The sequence below is a fragment of the Phocoena phocoena genome, chromosome 1 (genome assembly GCF_963924675.1).
Source record: "Phocoena phocoena chromosome 1, mPhoPho1.1, whole genome shotgun sequence".
Lineage (NCBI taxonomy): Eukaryota > Metazoa > Chordata > Mammalia > Artiodactyla > Phocoenidae > Phocoena > Phocoena phocoena.
Genome location: NC_089219.1, coordinates 168,044,342 through 168,061,946, shown reverse-complemented (window position 1 = coordinate 168,061,946; position 17,605 = coordinate 168,044,342). Strand labels below are relative to the sequence as shown.

General features: G+C 54.0%; 1 protein-coding gene across 1 annotated transcript; it reads left to right on the top strand.

The window, feature by feature from the left end:
* The first annotated feature begins 5,684 nt into the window (after positions 1-5,684).
* Positions 5,685-11,229, top strand: HLX (H2.0 like homeobox). Its single transcript, XM_065892553.1, has 4 exons — positions 5,685-6,740; positions 7,520-7,699; positions 8,459-8,643; positions 10,389-11,229. Exons 1-4 carry the CDS (start codon positions 6,149-6,151, stop codon positions 10,890-10,892), a joined length of 1,461 nt encoding a protein of 486 aa, XP_065748625.1. The 5' UTR covers positions 5,685-6,148; the 3' UTR covers positions 10,893-11,229.
* The last annotated feature ends 6,376 nt before the right edge of the window (positions 11,230-17,605 follow it).

Genomic DNA, 17,605 nt, shown 5'->3' with positions numbered 1-17,605 from the left:
CTGGGTTAGACACAATTCTACTCCCCAGCCCCTTGCCTGTAACAAATGCACATTCTGATTGGGGGGCAGAGAGTTTTCCCTCTGAATAAACTGTTTCTCCTAAAGAAATTGACTGAGTGGCATAGCTGGTGAGTCAGAAAATGTAGCCTCTGCCCCCTGCAACACCATTTCCTAACTATGTAACCTCAGACAAGCCACTTAACCTCTCTGAGGATCAACTTCTTAAACTCACATCGGGCAATAATACCTCCCCTTCATCTTTACAATAGATTATTTTACAGAATAAGTAAGATAATAAATGTGAAGTTGGCCTTGAGATCTGTGAAATGTAAGGTTTTAGTACTGAAAGATGACAGCTTCCCTCACCCTGTCTGGTGATTTCAAACACATAATACAAGATCTTTTCATATTGTCGGCAATATGGAAGGAAACAGCTGCTGGTCCAAGCCAATTTTAGAAACCTGCGTTTTCGCAAAAGGAAGAGTCAACTTTCATCACAGCAACATCGCTGGCACACGATGGGTGCTGCCAGAAAGCGATGTAGAGATGGCCCAGCAGGTGTCAGCAGAGAACCAACTTTTGGTACTAGGCAGGCTTATTAGGAATGAGGAGATGCAGGGGCCAGGGGAGCTGAAAGGGGGCTGGCAGGATTCTGCTGTTAAATCCAGAGCTGTCCCAATTCTGGAGGGGTGCAGGTGGGCAGATTGGAATCACTGAGATGGGGGCAACCCTCTGGCTCGATCTACCTTGGATTGAGGATCTTCTCCCTTCAGAGAATTCCTTCCCGTTCCTGCCTCTTAGTCTGGGTCTGAATCCCTCTCCTGTTCTTAGAACCTGTGCTCTAACTTGGGGAACTTGTCTCAAAGGAAAGGAAGGCTTTGTTTGTTTAGATAAATATTGTTTTGGGAGTGCCTTTCTTCTCTCTCTGGCAACCCCACAGTTGTTTGGAATATATGATTTTCACCTACACCTTCTTCTCCTACCTTAACGTTCAACTTACTCACTAGAAATAAAACCCCAGCTCTTCAGATTCAATAACTCAGGGAGCACATCCAGCTAATGTGCTAATACGTGACTAATACGTGGAGAGGGAGTGAGAACTGGTTCCAGCGACCGAATAGAAACCTGTTGAATGAAGTACTAAATCTCTTCCATGTTAAAGATGGTCTCTCATATTTTATTCTTATGAGGTCATGATTTCACTGCAAATATGTGTGAGTCTGTTACAATGTGCCGTGTGGAAATGGGCTCTATGAGGTCTGAGGTCTTTCTTGGCTAGGTGTGGAGAGCAGACTTGGAGAGACAGAGATATAGCTTTTTGCAACAAGAGCAAACCCCAAACCGCCTGTCCTGCCCTTCTCCCTAGTCTCTAAGATCCCCAGTGATGGGTGTGTGCACACATATTTGTGTGTGTGTGTGTGTGTTTGTGTGTAAGACAGGAAGAGGGAGAGAGAAGGTACATGTATGTGAAGTGGTATATCCTATTAATGGGGAAAAAGAAATATGTGAGGAACTCTGTGAGGAAAAAGGGCAAATGGGATCAGACCCAAAAAGCTGTCTGCAGCTCTGAAGACAGATCTGTTGGCAAGAGGTCAAGGGCAGGGCTATGGCCACATAAAGAGATGGCCACCTGTAAGTCTGCCTCACCTGGGAAATGAGAAAAGGAAAAGCAATAAATCAAGGGACTATGGACCTTGCGGTCCTACCACATTGTTATTCACCTTTCCTTCCCCCTATCAAAGTCTAACTATCTTCAAAAAACTCAGGAACTATATTTACTTCTGGAATAACTAAGGTCTCCAGGAAAAGGGAGTTGTGGCCTACTTAGAATAATCCAAGGTGTGTTTGTGTGTGTGTGTTTGTTTTCTAGAGTCCTAAACTAGTATCTAGCGTCACAAGGAAGAGAAGGCCCGCACCGACCGCTAAATGCGAGCACTGGACCCATCAGTCTGTAAATCTTCAGCTGGCAGAATGACAGGCAGAATATACTCAGATTCCTACATTGCCGCAAACCTCTCATATCCTGATAGCTAGGTGAGCTGTTTCCTTCTCGTTCTGACCGTGAATATTTAATTATTTTCATCTCTTTCTTTCTTTGAATGAATATTTGAAATTAAAGGTGTGTGTTGGGGGGGTGTACCTTGTACCTTATTTTTTCCAGAGTCCAAAAGCAGAAAGCACATCTGGACAGGTTAAGCCCTTGACGAGTTATGTTATGTAATAAGCAAAGCTCAACATTCACTCTCCTTGAGCTTTCATGCTCATTTGGTGTGTATCTGTGCTCCCGAGCATTGGTGATTTAAGGATGGAGACTCAGAAGACAGGACAACCGAAGGGTAATGAGACCCATCTCTCCCTTCAACGCATAAACCTCTGATTTAGAAGGGGAGGGTGTAAACATTAAAGACAGCCATCAGAATTGATCTGAAACCCCTGCTATTATGGTATCTCCCAACCTAGTGCGCCCCCCCCACCCAAAGCTGTTTAACCTTTCAGTATAAACGACTACTTCTGTTGCTCTATTGTCAACTGTAATTTGCCCGTGCAGCTATACAACCTCAGACAAAGTTGGCTTTTCATCTGAGCTTCCTCAAAGGACGGTGCAGCCACATTTAAGCTCAAGTTAATTCGGCTTAGTCAGGCCGTCTTCACTCCTGCTGGAGCCCGGAATCCGCGGCTACCAGGCCCCCGGAGCCCTCGCCTCTGCCCCCAGGGCCTCCCCCCATCTCCCCCCCAACCCCCCGCCCCGTCTCAATTGCTCTGGACAGTTCATTTCGCCACAGCCCGGAGCCGCTCGGAAAGTAAAGATTAAAGGGGAAAGTCGCAGCTGTATATTTATATTTTCATTGCTAGAAGGGAATTGATTTCCGCGCATTTATTTTGGTAGTTGTAATACACAAGGGCGGATTTGCGTCACCGAGCAACTTGTCGGTGGAGATAAAGTTGTACAAATATTGAAAGGGGAAGTGCTAGGAGTCATTATAGAGTTTTTCTCCGGAAGAAATAAGGATTTCTGCAGTATCCTAAAATACTAAGGGCGCTTCTATTTTGAGACCAATCTTGCAGGCACATCCGCTCATTTAGTCCGAGTTTGAGCCCATCAAAAAACAGGAGATGACCTGAACTCCGGCGAGTCCAGGGTTTCCTGCTGCTTTCTTGGTTCTGAGGGGTGGGGGTGGGGGGGAGTAAGGAGGAGGAGGGGATTCTGCGGACTCAAAGGAGGGAGAGGGGCCCGCAGAGCCGAAGCCTGGGCCTGGGAAGGAGTGTGGAGGGTAGGCAGGAGGTCGTTCCAAAGGTTTCCTTTTTCGCGTTTCCCCCCGGGAGCTCCGGGTGGGTCTGGGTGGCGCTGATGCGGTTGCAATGAAGCCGAGAGTCTGGGAGAGCAGAAGGGCGCACGGGGCAAGTTGCAATTTACAATCAAGCCGCGGGTTTTGCCGGGAGAAAGGAGCGGGAGGCGGGGCTAAGAGTCTGCGGGGGAAAACTCGCCTTCGGGCCTCGTCCTCACCCTTCCTGCCTCCTTCCCCGGGGCCTTGAAATGCTGCAGAGGCGGGTAGTGGATGCCGCTGGAAACCCGGAGAGCCCGCGTTCCGCCCAGCCTTTACCCTGCACCCACTCCCGAGGGTCGCGTCTTATTTGCCGGCCGACTGCCGGGGGTGAGGCCTAAATATTAGCGCCTCTTTTCGAACTGTGAGTTTTTGCTTAGGCCGCGGTTTCAATGTTTGCAGCGGAATTGGAAGTGACACCGGAAAAGAGAGAAACAGAGGGCTTAAGGCCACCCTTACCACACTCGCGCTAGTGTTTTACCCTGAGGGCAGTGAAGTTATATTGAGGTCGCGCCCTCCCACAGGAGTCTCCCCAGAATCCTCAGCCTTTTCCTGCAAAGCCTGCACTGGAGCCTTTCAAGGAGGGTTCAGCACCTCGAGTGGCTTTATGCTTGTCTACCCCATGGCCTCTGGCTAGAAACAGAAGGACTGGTCGTCCTGCGTTTCTCTCACCCCAGGTGCCCTTCACCTCAGCAGATCACCCCCCTCTTTTCCATCTCTGGACATAACACCTCTGTCGCGGCTGAGGCTGCACGGAGCAGGGCAAGAAACCCCCTTAGTAAAAGAGGGAGGGAGAGACAGAGACAGACAGAAGCTGGTGGGGGGGGGGCAGGGGGGCGGCGGTTGTTCTCAGTGCTGGCTGGTTAGAAATGATTGATTAGTGATTGATACTTTCCAGGACAAAGTCAAAAGCTTAAAATGACAGCATCTGCAACCAGAGGCTAGAAACCAAATTCATTAGCCCAAATCCTGAACTCGAGATAGGCATGGCAAATTCAGTTGCCTTTCTGGGTTTCTCCGGCAAGCCCTGTAAATACTGAAGTGGGGAAGAAAAAAAAAAGCCACAGAAACTTTATTGCAACTATATTGAAAGTCTGGGGAGGAAAACGCCACAGAAGATGCTGTTCTGTTAGAAGATGCTTATTAGGACAATCGAAAACAAAAGATTTCTCTGTTTCATTATTATTATTTTATTTTCTTCCTGAAAATGTGCAAGAAGAGCTCATCTGGGTGGCCTGTGGTTTGTATGGGAGAGGGGTGGGGAAATCCACTCTGACTATAATTTAAAAGAGAACGAATTCTTAAAATAGAGATGTTGGTGTTGCAGAAAACCCCGCACTACACCCACTATGCGCTCTGAAGACCCGAAGTCCGAAGTGAAGAGGTCGGTCACCACTGAAGGTTCTCCTGCGACCAGGCCCAGGGGGTTCCCTGGAGAAATAGTCACAGCATTGAAAGTAGTATTTAACCCCAAGGAAATCTACTCTTGTGGGCCCTTGCAAAACAATGGACGCCACGTGATCGGGGATGTGGCGGAGAAGGGAGGGTGACATTTCCTACAAGGTGCATTAAAGGAGGGGACGGCGTGCCGCTCTCCCAGGTTTCGGACGGCTGCTTGTTTTGTTGTCTCCGAGGCTCAGGTTGGCTGCGTCCAAGAGAGACGTTCGGAGACATCCATCTTATTTTGTTTGAAAAGTTACTGGTTCAAGTTGTCAGTGTGTGGCAGCTCGGAATACAGCTAATTTGCGACCGCCCCTCCTCTCTTCCCTAAGGATCTCCGAGGCAGGGAAGCGGACCCAGTGCCGCCGCATTCCCGCGCGAGAGCAGAGCAGGGCAGCGTGGGGGCGGGGACCCACGAAGGACGGAGCTTTGTAGAAGACACCGACTCTCGGGATAAAGGCCGACTGGAGAAAAATCTGGCCCGAGTGATGTAAACAGGAGGGAAACCTAGGGCGCCACCAGAGTTCCAGAAGGCGGGCCTTGCACCCGCGATAATCTGCGGGAGCACCAGCTTCTCTAGGCGAGAGCTCCAGGAGCGCTGTGACCAACTCTCCACGCCTGGTGCCGGTTCGGAGCTGCAGAAGTTAGTGGGAGTTAGAACTCCCTGGAGCAGCTGTTCGAAGTCCCCTACCCTTTAGAGAAGGACGCGCCCGACCAAGCACTGCCCACGCGCCAGCAGCAAACAGATTGGCGTGGCCGGGGCGTGGCCGAAGGGGCGGGCCACGCCCTCTTTCCCAGTTCCCCTCCACTTCCCACTCCCATTGGTCACCAGGATGGCCAATGAGCGGTCGGATCGAGGTCCTACCCTGAGTCTGAGTCGAAAGCTCCTGCCAAAACTTTGGGAGTTTTTAGAGAGGAGTTTTTTTTTTTTTCTTCTTATTACTTTTTTTTTCTTTTTAAACTAACGGACTATTATTGTTATTGTTTTAAATTTAGCTGTTAAGGCTTAGCTGTTTCAGTGTTTCTTTCGGTGCCCGGCGCCTGTCTCCCCGGCTTCCCCGGCGTTTGTGGAGCCGCGGCCCCCGCCCGCCTAGCGGCTCCAGCACCCCTCGCTCGCCTACAGCCCGCGGGGAGCGCGGGCACCGCGCCGCCTTTAAAGTGAGGCCAGGGGCCGAGGCCGTGAGTGGCCGGGATCCGGCCCTCGCCTCCTCCCTCGGTGGCGCTAGGGCTCCCTGGCCTCCCTTCAGTTCGGACGGAGAAGAGTAAGCGGATCGTCCCCGGCTGGGCTGCCGCCTCCTCCTGGACTTAGCGCGCCCCTCCCCGCGCCCCTCCCCACCCACCGGGCCCGGCCAGGCCGCGGCGGCAGCTCCGTGCACCCCGCCAGAATGTTCGCCGCCGGGCTGGCTCCCTTCTACGCGTCCAACTTCAGCCTGTGGTCGGCCGCCTACTGTTCCTCCGCCGGCCCGGGCGGCTGCTCCTTCCCCCTGGACCCCGCTGCCGTCAAGAAACCCTCCTTCTGCATCGCGGACATCCTGCACGCCGGCGTTGGGGAGACGGGGGCGGCTCCGGAGGGTCTGGCGGGGGCCTCGGCCGCTGCCCTCACCGCACACTTGGGATCGGCTCACCCGCACGCCTCTTTCCAAGCTGCCACCAGATCCCCGCTTCGACCCACCCCGGTGGTGGCGCCCTCCGAAGTCCCGGCTGGCTTCCCTCCGCGGCTGTCCCCGCTCTCAGCCGCCTACCACCACCATCACCCACAACAGCCACCGCAGCAGCAGCAACCGCAGCAGCAGCAGCCTCCGCCTCCACCCCGGGCTGGAAGCTTGCAGCCCCCAGCCTCCGGGTCGCGGCTGGTCCCGAATCCCCACCATAGCGCTTCCGCCCCGGCCCCCTCCAGTAAGGACCTCAAATTTGGAATTGACCGCATTTTGTCTGCAGAATTTGACCCAAAAGTCAAGGAAGGCAACACACTGAGAGGTAGGTCTTGGGCGAGAGGCTGCAGGCCTCTGAACAGGGCACTGACGCACTCCCCGATCCTTGGGCCCTTTGGGATTCCTTTGAGTGTTTTCACAATTAAGGACAAATCGGTAAAATGAGGGAGAAGAAAATGAGTTGTAAGGAGACTGTGAAACATTAGGTTTAAAACTCACCTGCTCTACATTTAAAAAAAAAGAGGAAGAAGAATCCAGAGATGCTTTAAAAACACATGCCACAGAATCAGTATTCATAAAAACGTTGGTGTAAGTAATATTTGCTAAAATGACTATCATCTCTCTGTCTCTTTAATCACGTATCTACAAAGAGAACTACATTATTTGGCAGGAAAAGCCCTTTTGGGGAACACTTTCCCGTCCATTTGTCTGCTTTCTAGTGAAATTCTACCCAAGGAATATAGATGAACAATATTGACTCTAAACTCCCAAGAGAGCAGGGCGAGGGATCCTTTGGAGGGACAGTTTAGGTCTGTGGAATTCTTGGAAGGCACCTGAAAGTGACTTCGTTTAGGCCTCTTTACCTGAAGTCCTTCCTAGCTGTATGCGTGGACGTGGACCTGTGGGACACACAGGAACAGTTCGTGAAGTGCCCCTGGGCCACTGTCGGGAGAGAGGCGTCCCGGCGGCGCGGAGACAGAGGTCTTTACCACTTCCCTTCAGGAAAACGGAACGGAGGGGTGGGGGAGGAGACGAACAAGTCCCAGAGAGTGTGAGTGTGGCTTTGCCGGAGGGGTAACAGCTCTTCTTTTCCCTCGTCCCCAGATCTCACATCGCTGCTAACCGGCGGGCGGCCCGCGGGGATGCACCTCCCCGCTCTGCAGCCCTCCACCGGCCAGTTCTTCGCGTCTCTAGATCCCATTAACGAGGCTTCTGCCATCCTGAGTCCCTTAAGCTCGAACCCGAGAAATTCAGTTCAGCATCAGTTTCAAGACACCTTTCCAGGTACGGAAACCCTCCTGATCGACGGCCTAACGGGCAGGTCGACTGCCAAAACACTTAGGACTGGAGTATCACGTGGCCACCGAGGTGTAGCAATCCCGGAGTTGATGCGGGAGGCTACCACGTCCGGAGAGAAACCGAAAGATTTCTCAGTGAGCTAGCTCACTCTTCGTTCGGTTCCCGGGGTTAAGGGGTGGGGAGCCTGGGGAGGGAAGAAAGTGTGCGCGAGCGGGTGGGCTGGGGGGGGGGTTCCCTAGTCTTTTCGCCCGAGAGGGTGCTTTGAAAATGCAGCAAGTGGTGGTGTTACTAACATACACTCATTTTGGAATGATCTTAAACATTTGCCGGAAGGTTCCGTCTTCACGGATGGGCATGGATGCGAGTACACACACACACACACACACACACACACAGAGTGGAGAATCGAGGCTGTCATCTTTAGATCCTTTAGGCCGAGGCGCATTTTCGCCTGCTCTTAGCATGCCTGATGGCCATGCATTCGGTTTATGTCTTTACTTTGGAATAAATCGGTGAAACGCCGGGCTTCTCCACTCCAGATTCGCGTTAGGCCTTCGGCCTATGGTCTTAAGAGCCGTACATTTCCTTCTTAGAGAGGCCATTCTGTGTCTGCGTGAAGGGCTTTCAGAGCCGACTGTTAACGTAAAACAAGTTGAAGCATCACAGTGAGCCCCAGGCATGCAGGCCGCGGATAGGGCACTAACTGGGTCCTCCTGTCTCTCTCTTGCACCCACATGGTGGCAGGTCCCTACGCTGTGCTCACGAAGGACACCATGCCGCAGACGTACAAGAGAAAGCGCTCCTGGTCACGGGCGGTCTTCTCCAACCTGCAGAGGAAAGGTCTGGAGAAAAGGTTTGAGATTCAGAAGTACGTGACCAAGCCAGACCGAAAGCAGCTGGCCGCGATGCTGGGTCTCACCGATGCCCAGGTAAGCCAGCTCTGGCCCCGACGCACAGCCCCCTTGACGGGCAGCAGCTCACGGCCTAGCCCCAAGGCCCCCTCCACCGGCCGACTCTCCTTTTGCAGTGGAAACACTAGATCTCGAATTTCAGGAGACTAAGTGGACTTCTCAATTTGAGATAGGAGAGAGGAAGGGGGTGGGGGAGAAGGACAGAAAGAATAGCCCATCCCCAAAGAGGTTTGTCAACAAGCGCTGCGTGTTTATTTTGGCCAACAAGCGAAAGCATGTTGCCGAGAAGGCAAAGAGGCAGCAGGAGATAATAATTATATACTCGACTGTAGCACAATTTGCTGTAGGAGGCAGTTTATTTCAGAAGAGATAAAACTCCAAAGTCAAGAGATTGTTGTTGTTTCTTCCCCCCTCCTGTCCTCCCTCCCTCATCCTCCTGCTGCTGCTGCTGGATTGTGAAATCCCCAGTTGTGAGGAAGTGAAAACATTATTTCAAACGGAATTACTTAGCCCCAGTAGGGCAAGAAGTCCACTTGGAGCAGCCACAGTCAGTCCGATTTTCTAACGGCATAATGGGAGGGGGAAGTGAGGAAGAGAAAGAAAAAGAGATTTTCTTAGAACGCCCAAGAGCATTTCACCAGGTTCTGCCTAGTTGAGTTTCTTCTTTTTTCCAAGACAAATCTTCAAATAGCAAATCTATTGTGCCTGAATTCAATATGTTTTCTTTTGTCAAGTTCAAGGCCTGTTTTTTTTTTTTTTTTTAAGTTTTGAAAATAGAAGAGTCACCGTTCTCGAACACCTCACCACAATGGCCCTTGCTCCCTGGGTGCTTCTGTCCTCCATCACACAACTCCCCTCCCCAGCACACACACTGGAAGAGTCCAGCCGTTTTCCACCAGCTGTGGATGTTATTTTTAAAAGGGAAGCTGGAACTTGTGTGAAGGCATTGGGACCCCCAGGGGATTGTATATTTATATAGATTCTCCGCCCCATCCCTACCCCCTTCCTCCACTTTGCACAGGTTTAATTCCAGTGTTCTCTGAGCCCACAGAAGGATTAGTCTATCCCGGGCAGGGGCAGGGTCCTTATCAGCTTCTGAGTACACACATGCCAAGGAAATGCTCTTTTATAGAAGGTCCATTGGTGCCCCACCCCACTGGGATTAACTCTTTGAACCCCCTTCCCCCTTTGTTTTCCACGGTTGCTCCTTAAAAAGAATTGTTTTTGTAGGGACTTGCCTTGGGTAGTGGCAGTAGAGGAGGGGCCCAACTTAGCAGGGATTCTTAATATTGGGTCACCAAACCCTTGAAACTGTGTGCAAAACCTTGGGTATATGTGCATTTTTCTGGGTCAGGGGTCCATAATTGTAATCAGATTCGTGGGAGGGGGGTTCCTGGCTCAAGTGGGGTCAAGAAGCATCGACTTAGAGCATTGATCCTCCCTAGTTTGAGGGCAAGGTGCAGGGATCTGCCTTTCCAACAGGCATCCAGGTCACTCCAGGCTAGCGGTCGGAGGGCCACATTTTGAGAAACAGTCCTAGTTGCTTCCCTAGGCGAGGATCTCTGGTGATCCTCGTGGTTTCCTTGGGCTGCCTCTCGGTCCCTGCTTCTAGCACAGTACCTGGCCTGTGGTAGAGGTGCTGGGGACGACTGGCGACGCTTTCCCGCCTTTGGGAGTGCCCCGGGGTGCGCGCAAGTCCAATAGGAGCGAGCCTGCGTCTCACCTCCGTGTCCCTACTTGTCTCCCGGTGCGGCGCGGCGCAGGTGAAGGTGTGGTTCCAGAACCGGCGGATGAAGTGGCGACACTCCAAGGAGGCCCAGGCCCAGAAGGACAAAGACAAGGAGGCTGGCGAGAAACCGTCGGGCGGAGCCCCGGCTGGCGACGGCGAGCCGGAGCTGAGCCCCAGCCGCTCGGAGGGCGAGGCTGAGAGCGAGAGTAGCGACTCCGAGTCTCTGGACATGGCCCCCAGCGACACGGAGCGGACTGAAGGGGCCGAGCGGTCTCTGCACCAAACGACGGTCATCAAGGCCTCGGCCGCCGGCGCCCTCCTCGCCGCCAGCAGCGGAGGCAGTGGCGGGACCGGCGGCGGCGGCGGCGGCGGTTTTAACTTCGGCGTCCTCAGTAGCGGCAGCACCGGCGGCGCCGGGAGCTCCGGCGGCCACAGCAGCGGCAGTGGCGCCTCGGAGCTGCTCCCTGCGCTCCAGCCAGCCCTTGGCAGCGCCCCCAAAAGCCCCGAGCCCGCCCCGGCGCCGCTCGGCGGCCTCTAGACTGGACGAGGTTGGAGGAGACGCGGGGCCCTGCGTGCAGGCTCCCAGCCTCCCAGTGTGGGCTGGATTCTGTGCCTACTTTCCAGTGGCGGCGGGAGTCCCAGCTTGCGCATCGCTGTCCCGGCCGGTGCAGCCCACCCCGCCCAGAGCCGAGGGGAGTCGGAGTGCCTCTCGCCAGGCTCCCAGCGCCCGCCGAGCACTTTTGCCTGGATACAAGCAGCTCGCACTGTGAAGCTTTGGACTAAACAGTCCTCCCCGCATTAGGGGTCGTGGCGGAAAGACGATGCACTTAGGATGCCACAGACTTGTAAATAAAATGTTTACTATGGTTTGTAAAGGCCGCTTGGCTTGCTGGGGCGATGCGGTCGTTAGGGTCTGGAATCTCCGACCCGGACCTTAGCCCCGGGACACTGCAGGTCCCAGCAGCTGGAGGTGGGGGACTAGAATTTCGGGGGGACATGCTGCAACCTCAGAGCCACCTTGCTGCAGAGATCGGCGCCGGGGCTTAGGGGTTCCACCAGTTCAGAGGTCTCGTAGGCCTTGCTAACCACCACTGATCCGGCGCTCGCAACGCTGAGTGTGGCCTGAGAGCTCAGTCGGCCATAGAATCTGTCAGGCCTGTCGGGCAGATGGCTCCCCCAGCTGGAGTCAGGACGCCAGGAGTGTGCGCACCAGCCTTCCGCAGCTCCAGCTTAAGCAGAGTTGGGTGGAGAAGACGGTGCGGGACAGGGTCAGCCTAGCGACAGCTGGTACTAGAGAGGCAATTCCAGTGCAAATGCCCCTTGCTTGGGGATGGAGTAGGAGGATGCAGCAGGTGTGTAGTGTCTAGAGAAAAGGGTAGACGGAATAGACAGGTCACAGGAGTTAGGTCTGGAAGCCTGAGGCTGAGATAGCTTTAAAGCTGCTGAAACATTTGCAGGGCAGGATGGTGATCTTTTCAAGGTCCCCTCCCTTGTCCAAGGTTGAGGAGGAGCCCAAACCAGAACTCGGAGTTCCTGGCTCCCATTTGGCCAGTGAAGGATCTGCTAAACCACACACCATCTGCCCCCCATCGGTGTGTACACAGACACACACACACACACACACACACACACACACACACACACACGATCTTCCTTTGCAATTGGGCCGCTACAGGTGTCCAGTTGAACTCTTACCCCACCCCAAGCTGCGGTGAGATGAAAGGCAGTTTCCCCATCACACTGCAACTGGAATATAGCACATCTATTTTGTCTCCATGTTGCTACTGGGATGGACCGTTCAATGTTTTTCTCTTGTTTTGAAATCTTGAAGCGTCAACTCTCTCTCCGAAGACACCCATGCCCCCTCCCCTGGAAACCATGAAATGTTCGGAGTTGGTAAAAAGTGATTTCAGGAGAGTTTAGAACAAATAGACATGGTGGACAAATCTGATCATCCGGGTCTATTTGACACTGAGCTGGGGCAAAGCCACAGGCCTCTTACAGGCCCATCATCCATTATGGGAAGCCGGTTGTCTCATGGAACCCGTTAGGGAGAGAGAGTGTTGCTCCTTTGTAGATGCTGAGGCCAGCAAGCCTAGGACCCACTCCAGACCGCTGGCCTTATCGAGAAGGCTCCTAGCAGCTCCCTGGTCTGGCTTAGCTGTTTCCCCATTTTGACCCATTCGCTTGAGCACAAAGACCTCTTTTCTAGACTTCTGCGTCCAAGGGCAGAGTAGAGGCCTCACATTTAGTCTTCTTTGGCCTGGCTCAGCCGGTCACCTGGGCAAGTCCCAGAATGCAGCCCAGGGATGCAAGGCTGACTATTGCCTGCTGAAGCGAACCACTCAACCCCCCCAATGGAGCTGAACCCCTAGAGAAACGTGCACAGGGGGCAGGGGAACCACCGGGGTGGTCTGGCCTAGGAAAGATGAGAAAGGTAAAGTGCCCCAGAAGGGACCTCAAGTTAAATGGGGACACCAGCCAGCAGCTATCCCTAAATGGAGCATATGTTTTGGGGTGATTGCAGTCTCCACACTTGCTGTGAGTCCCAGCCCTGGGTTAGGATGACTCCTCTACACCACAGGCTTTGCTACCTGAACTGTAGGAGTCTCTCTGTACCTTTATTTTGCCTTCACTTCCGAAATTCATTTCCTCCCACTACAGAAATACAGAAATCCTGACACCAGGACATCCCAGGAACATCGAATTTTGAGGCACTTAAATTCAGTTCTGGCTGGGAAGGCAAGCTGAGGAGGCGGTGGTGCTTTCTGCGCATCGCAGCTACCCCTCCTCACGAGGCCCGCGAGGAGCTCATGATCCCACACCCGCGCTGCATTTTCCTGTCTGGGTCCTGGGCTTTTGAAACTGAAGGAGAACTTTTCGCTCAGGGACTTCAGGCATGTGATCGCAGGTAGAATTCGCCCTTACCCCAGTCAGGTTTCGCCAGACTACAGGGCACGGCGGAGCTGAAGGGCTGGGAATGAAATGGGCCATCGGGAGTCAGGATGCTCCTGGACGGGGAGGGGGGTCGTCACAGGAGGCGCCCCCTCCTCAGCCACCACGGTGGTCTGTCGTTCCTGAATATTTTCCCCGTGAAACATTAGCGGGTATGTCCCCTGGGCTGTGGAGTTCTTCCAGATTTTCATCAGGAACGGAGTATAATAAGCCCGGGAGAAGTTTAAAGTTCATTTTGAAGGAAAGCTGCCGGGTCGGAGGGTCTCTCTAGGCGGGATGGAAAAGCAGCATTTCGGGCCAGGCCGCGTCATTCCCGGGACTGCTCGCTCAGCCCCGTGTACGGGGATTTTCCCGAGGGCGCTCGATGCTAGCAAGAGTGGCCAGGGAAGCTAGAAATTCTTGAACTAAGACCGAGATTTCGCAGGCACGGAAGAAAAGGCAGAGCGCGCCAGGTCCGCGGACCCCAGACCGGCCCTGGCCCGCAGAGCTGGGGCTTGGAGGAGGCGGGTGCGCCCGGGCCCAGGGCCCCAGAGAAGAGCAGAGCCGCGCTCCCCGCCCTTACCCCCGCGCCCCGCCCCAGGCTTCGCCCTTTGCTGAAAGCAGTAATAACTCTTTGCCCAGAGCAGGGCCCCGCCTCGCCAGCACCGGAGCCCTGGCGGCGCCAAGCCCTCCGAGCAAGGTTACCTCTGCGCAGCTCTGAGCGCGCAGAGGGCGGGCGAGCAGCGCGCGCCTCTCTGGGACTCGAGGGGGATCGGCTACGCCCCTCGGGTGCACGCACGCCACACACACACAACTCTTACACACGTAGGTCAAATACAAATACACAGGCCCTCAGAGGCACACAGAAACGCAGACGCGGACGGGCTAGTACAGCAAATAAAGTTCCACGTTCTCCTCCAGATGGCAAAGCAAAGTGAAGAGACTCACACCTCCTTCCTCTGCCAGTGTGGGTGCCTGGGGCGCTTGTCTCTAGAAAAGTTTTCTTGTGCCAAGATTCGCTGACTAAGCCACTGAAAGCAGGCACCGCATTCCCTTGCGCTTGTCTGCCTCAGCCGAGGGTGGGCAGGGGCCGCGATGCCGGGAGTTGTTGGGAGCGTGTAGCCGTCGCCGTCCTGTCCCCACTGAGGCTAAAACTGTCCGATCCTATGGCACTTCAAGGAGAGGTCTTGCCTCTAACGGAGGCTGTGGCCCTCATACCCTCCAATGGAGATCATCCCTTGTCTCCACCCGCCCCCCCCTCCAGCTAGGATTCGCTCGTATGGTGGAGGTGGGGGGCAGTTGCTCAGACTCCGGTTGTCACAGATCCTTCCAAACTTCAGAGGGAACGAGCGGCTCTGGGATCTTTTTGTGGCCGCTCCCTCTAACTAGGGTCTGAAGTGGGGTGTGGGCAAGTGTTCTAGTTTGCGGCCAGCTTGGCGCAGGTGAGCTCTGAGTGCCGGACCTACTGGTCCCTCCTGCTCTAGGTACCAGAAGCCGACATACCGGGAAGGTGACCTCGGGTTCTCCCGTAGCCACAGCCTCCGGGAGCTTTGGGGTGCGCTGCAGCAGGGGATGTTCTGCGGGCGTTTTAGACTTGAGCTTTAACCTATTCCCGGATCTGACCCCACGAGAGTCCTCAAGCAGTGGCGGACTTTAAACAGACTGGGAGTGCAGGATGCGCCAGGCGCAGATCTGGAGCCAGAAATGAGAAGTCAGAGGCTGAGGTCGACACACCCTCCTCCGGTTTGCGCGCCCTAGTCTTCCCTCCACCTTCGTCCTTATTTAAGAAGGAAGAGCTGGTAGAGGGACTGAGAGCTCAGACCTCCCCGTGCGACGCGGTGATACTACTTTAAAGATGCTCGAGAGGGCCCTAAAGGCTCAGGGCCCTCAACGCCCCCCCCCCACCTTTAGCCTGGGGTAGGGGTAAGGGGGTTGCACACACTGTGGTCTTTGTGAAGATGCAACTGCTGGGTTTTAAGGAGGACTTTAATGGCAGGTGTTCAAGCTGGGGGTGATACACCCCGATTTACTGTGCTTATGTCTGGCTCACAGCCTCACCTTTGAGGTTGTGATGGGATTGGCCGGCGTCCCAAAAACGAACGATCCGCCTTCTCCGCGGCTTCTCACACACACGGATATTAGAACCTGCAGCGCGCACCCCTGCAGCGGTGCCCTTTGGGAATCCCAACTACTTACATGGGATGTACTTTCTAAGATATCAGTTCACCCGGGTTCTAACGGAGCACAGGATCTGCCCAGACCGGCTGGGAGGGGGCCTCTGAGCTTGTAAAATCCCAAGGTCTCTGGGTTCCTTAGCTGCCTTGCCCTCACTCACTTTAGGAATGAAGATTAAAGGTCCCCGCAGGTATGATTACTTCATTTTAAAGGATGAGGCAACGGAGGCCGGGAGTCTTGACGTTTGCCCAAGATCCTCTAGAGACTGAGTGCCAGGACTCGGATGGGCCATGGGGTTAGTGCCTCTGAGGTGCCAAAGAAGGAGAGGGATCCTCTAGGAATCGCAGGCCTGGGCTTCCCCCGGGGTTGACGCACCCGCCCTTCAGCCTGCGCCCTTTCCGTACACGTTTAGCTTTGCTAATAGTGTCCAGGGCCCGGGCCACACCCTGCTCACAGGAGTCTGCGACATCCTTGGTGCTCTTCCGTTTTCGTCGGTCGTTGCTGATGGTTGGGATTCTGGGCAGGACGCGGGGTGCGAGGCCTGACGGCGCCTGTCCCGCAGCCGCCACGCCAGCTCCTCTATTCCCTGCCCTTGGACTGGCCCCAGCCGCGGTAGATACTGAGCATCCTTCTTTTGCGCAATCCACAGATCAAGAACAGCGGCTACATCACCTGGCGCACGCTCAGAGCTCACGTCTTCGGTGACCCCAACGACTCTTTCTGGGGAGCGGGTATGGGAAGAGGCCGGCGGGTGGAGCGCGGAAGCCTGATCCCAAGCCGGAATAGGGGAACCCAAGCTAGCCCAAGAAGCATTCATTCATTCACCAATTACCGCGAGACCTTGGAAAATTTATCTAATCAATTGGCTTCAGTGTCCTCATCTGTATAGTACGAAATAATCAAAGTTACCTAACTTATAAATTGCTGAGGGTTAACTGCGTTATTAAACGTGAAATGAGAATAGTGGGTGGCATACAATCAGTGCTGTCGGCTTAGATGTTATTAAATTCATTCATTCGTTTATTCACTGCAGTATTTGAGGTGCGTATTAGTATTTGCACAGTTGGAAAAAAATGCATGACGATCCTTACTCTCCAGGAAATTAAATCCATACATGGAGGCTCTTTAATGTGTGCAGTCACAGTGTCCCCCTGGAGTGGGGCGCGGGGAGGGGGGAGAAAAAGCCTTTAAGGAGTATCCTAGAGTGCTTGGACCTGCTTCTGGATGACAGCAGGGGTTGCCTCGAAGACCCAGACTCCAGGAGATACCCATTTGCATTTCTTCCTCTTGGTACTCCTGGCACTGTCCTCTGTGCCCAGGAGTAGGTGCTCAGTGCAGTGCTTGTGGGTGTGGCTGGGAGTTTTCCTTGGGAGTTGGAAGGGGACGAAGCTAGAATTTTCTGACACTTTGGCTCTGAGGGAAGCTTAACCAAGGGTCAGGGGTCCAAGGAGGGAAAAATATGTGCCCGCTGCTGAGATCATGTCAGGACACATGGCACTTCAGGAATTTTATTAAGTTCTTAATTAATCGCGTAGGGGGGGGTGTTCAAAACGGAAATACGAAATCAACTGCCCCTTTAAGTGGCGGAAGGCACCCTCTGCGCGCGGTTGGAGAAATTTTAGCACCTAGCGCAGGGCTCGGCACAGGGAAGGCTCCTCAGAAAATGTTTATTGAATAAACGAATAACACAATTACCGTGGCCCCGTGGTAATTTATAGTCTCAGTAGAGTCTCAGGAACAATATGATCGCCTGGTTAGCACTGTAAACACAGGAGGACGCTAAGAACAAAGTACAGAGCTACCGACTGGTGACCCCGGGAGAAGTGGACTTGGAAGCCACCAAGCATCTGACTGAGGATACCCAAGGGTCCCCGATACTAAGGCCATCGCAGAGCAACGAGAAAACGAATTCACAAGCTGTGCTCAATACAACAGACAAAACGCTGTTCGCGCCAGTTCATCCTAGTGTTGAGTGTCGATGGGCACTGTCGGCCTCATCTTGTAAGTTGAATAACTCGTCCACAGTCACGTTGCTAGGGGTCGACAGAAGGACCAGGACTGTAGCCAAAAGCTTTCTGGGCTTTTTCCGGACCCCACTGCGGCCTGGCCGCGCGGGGCACTGGGGCTGCGGGAGCAACTCCG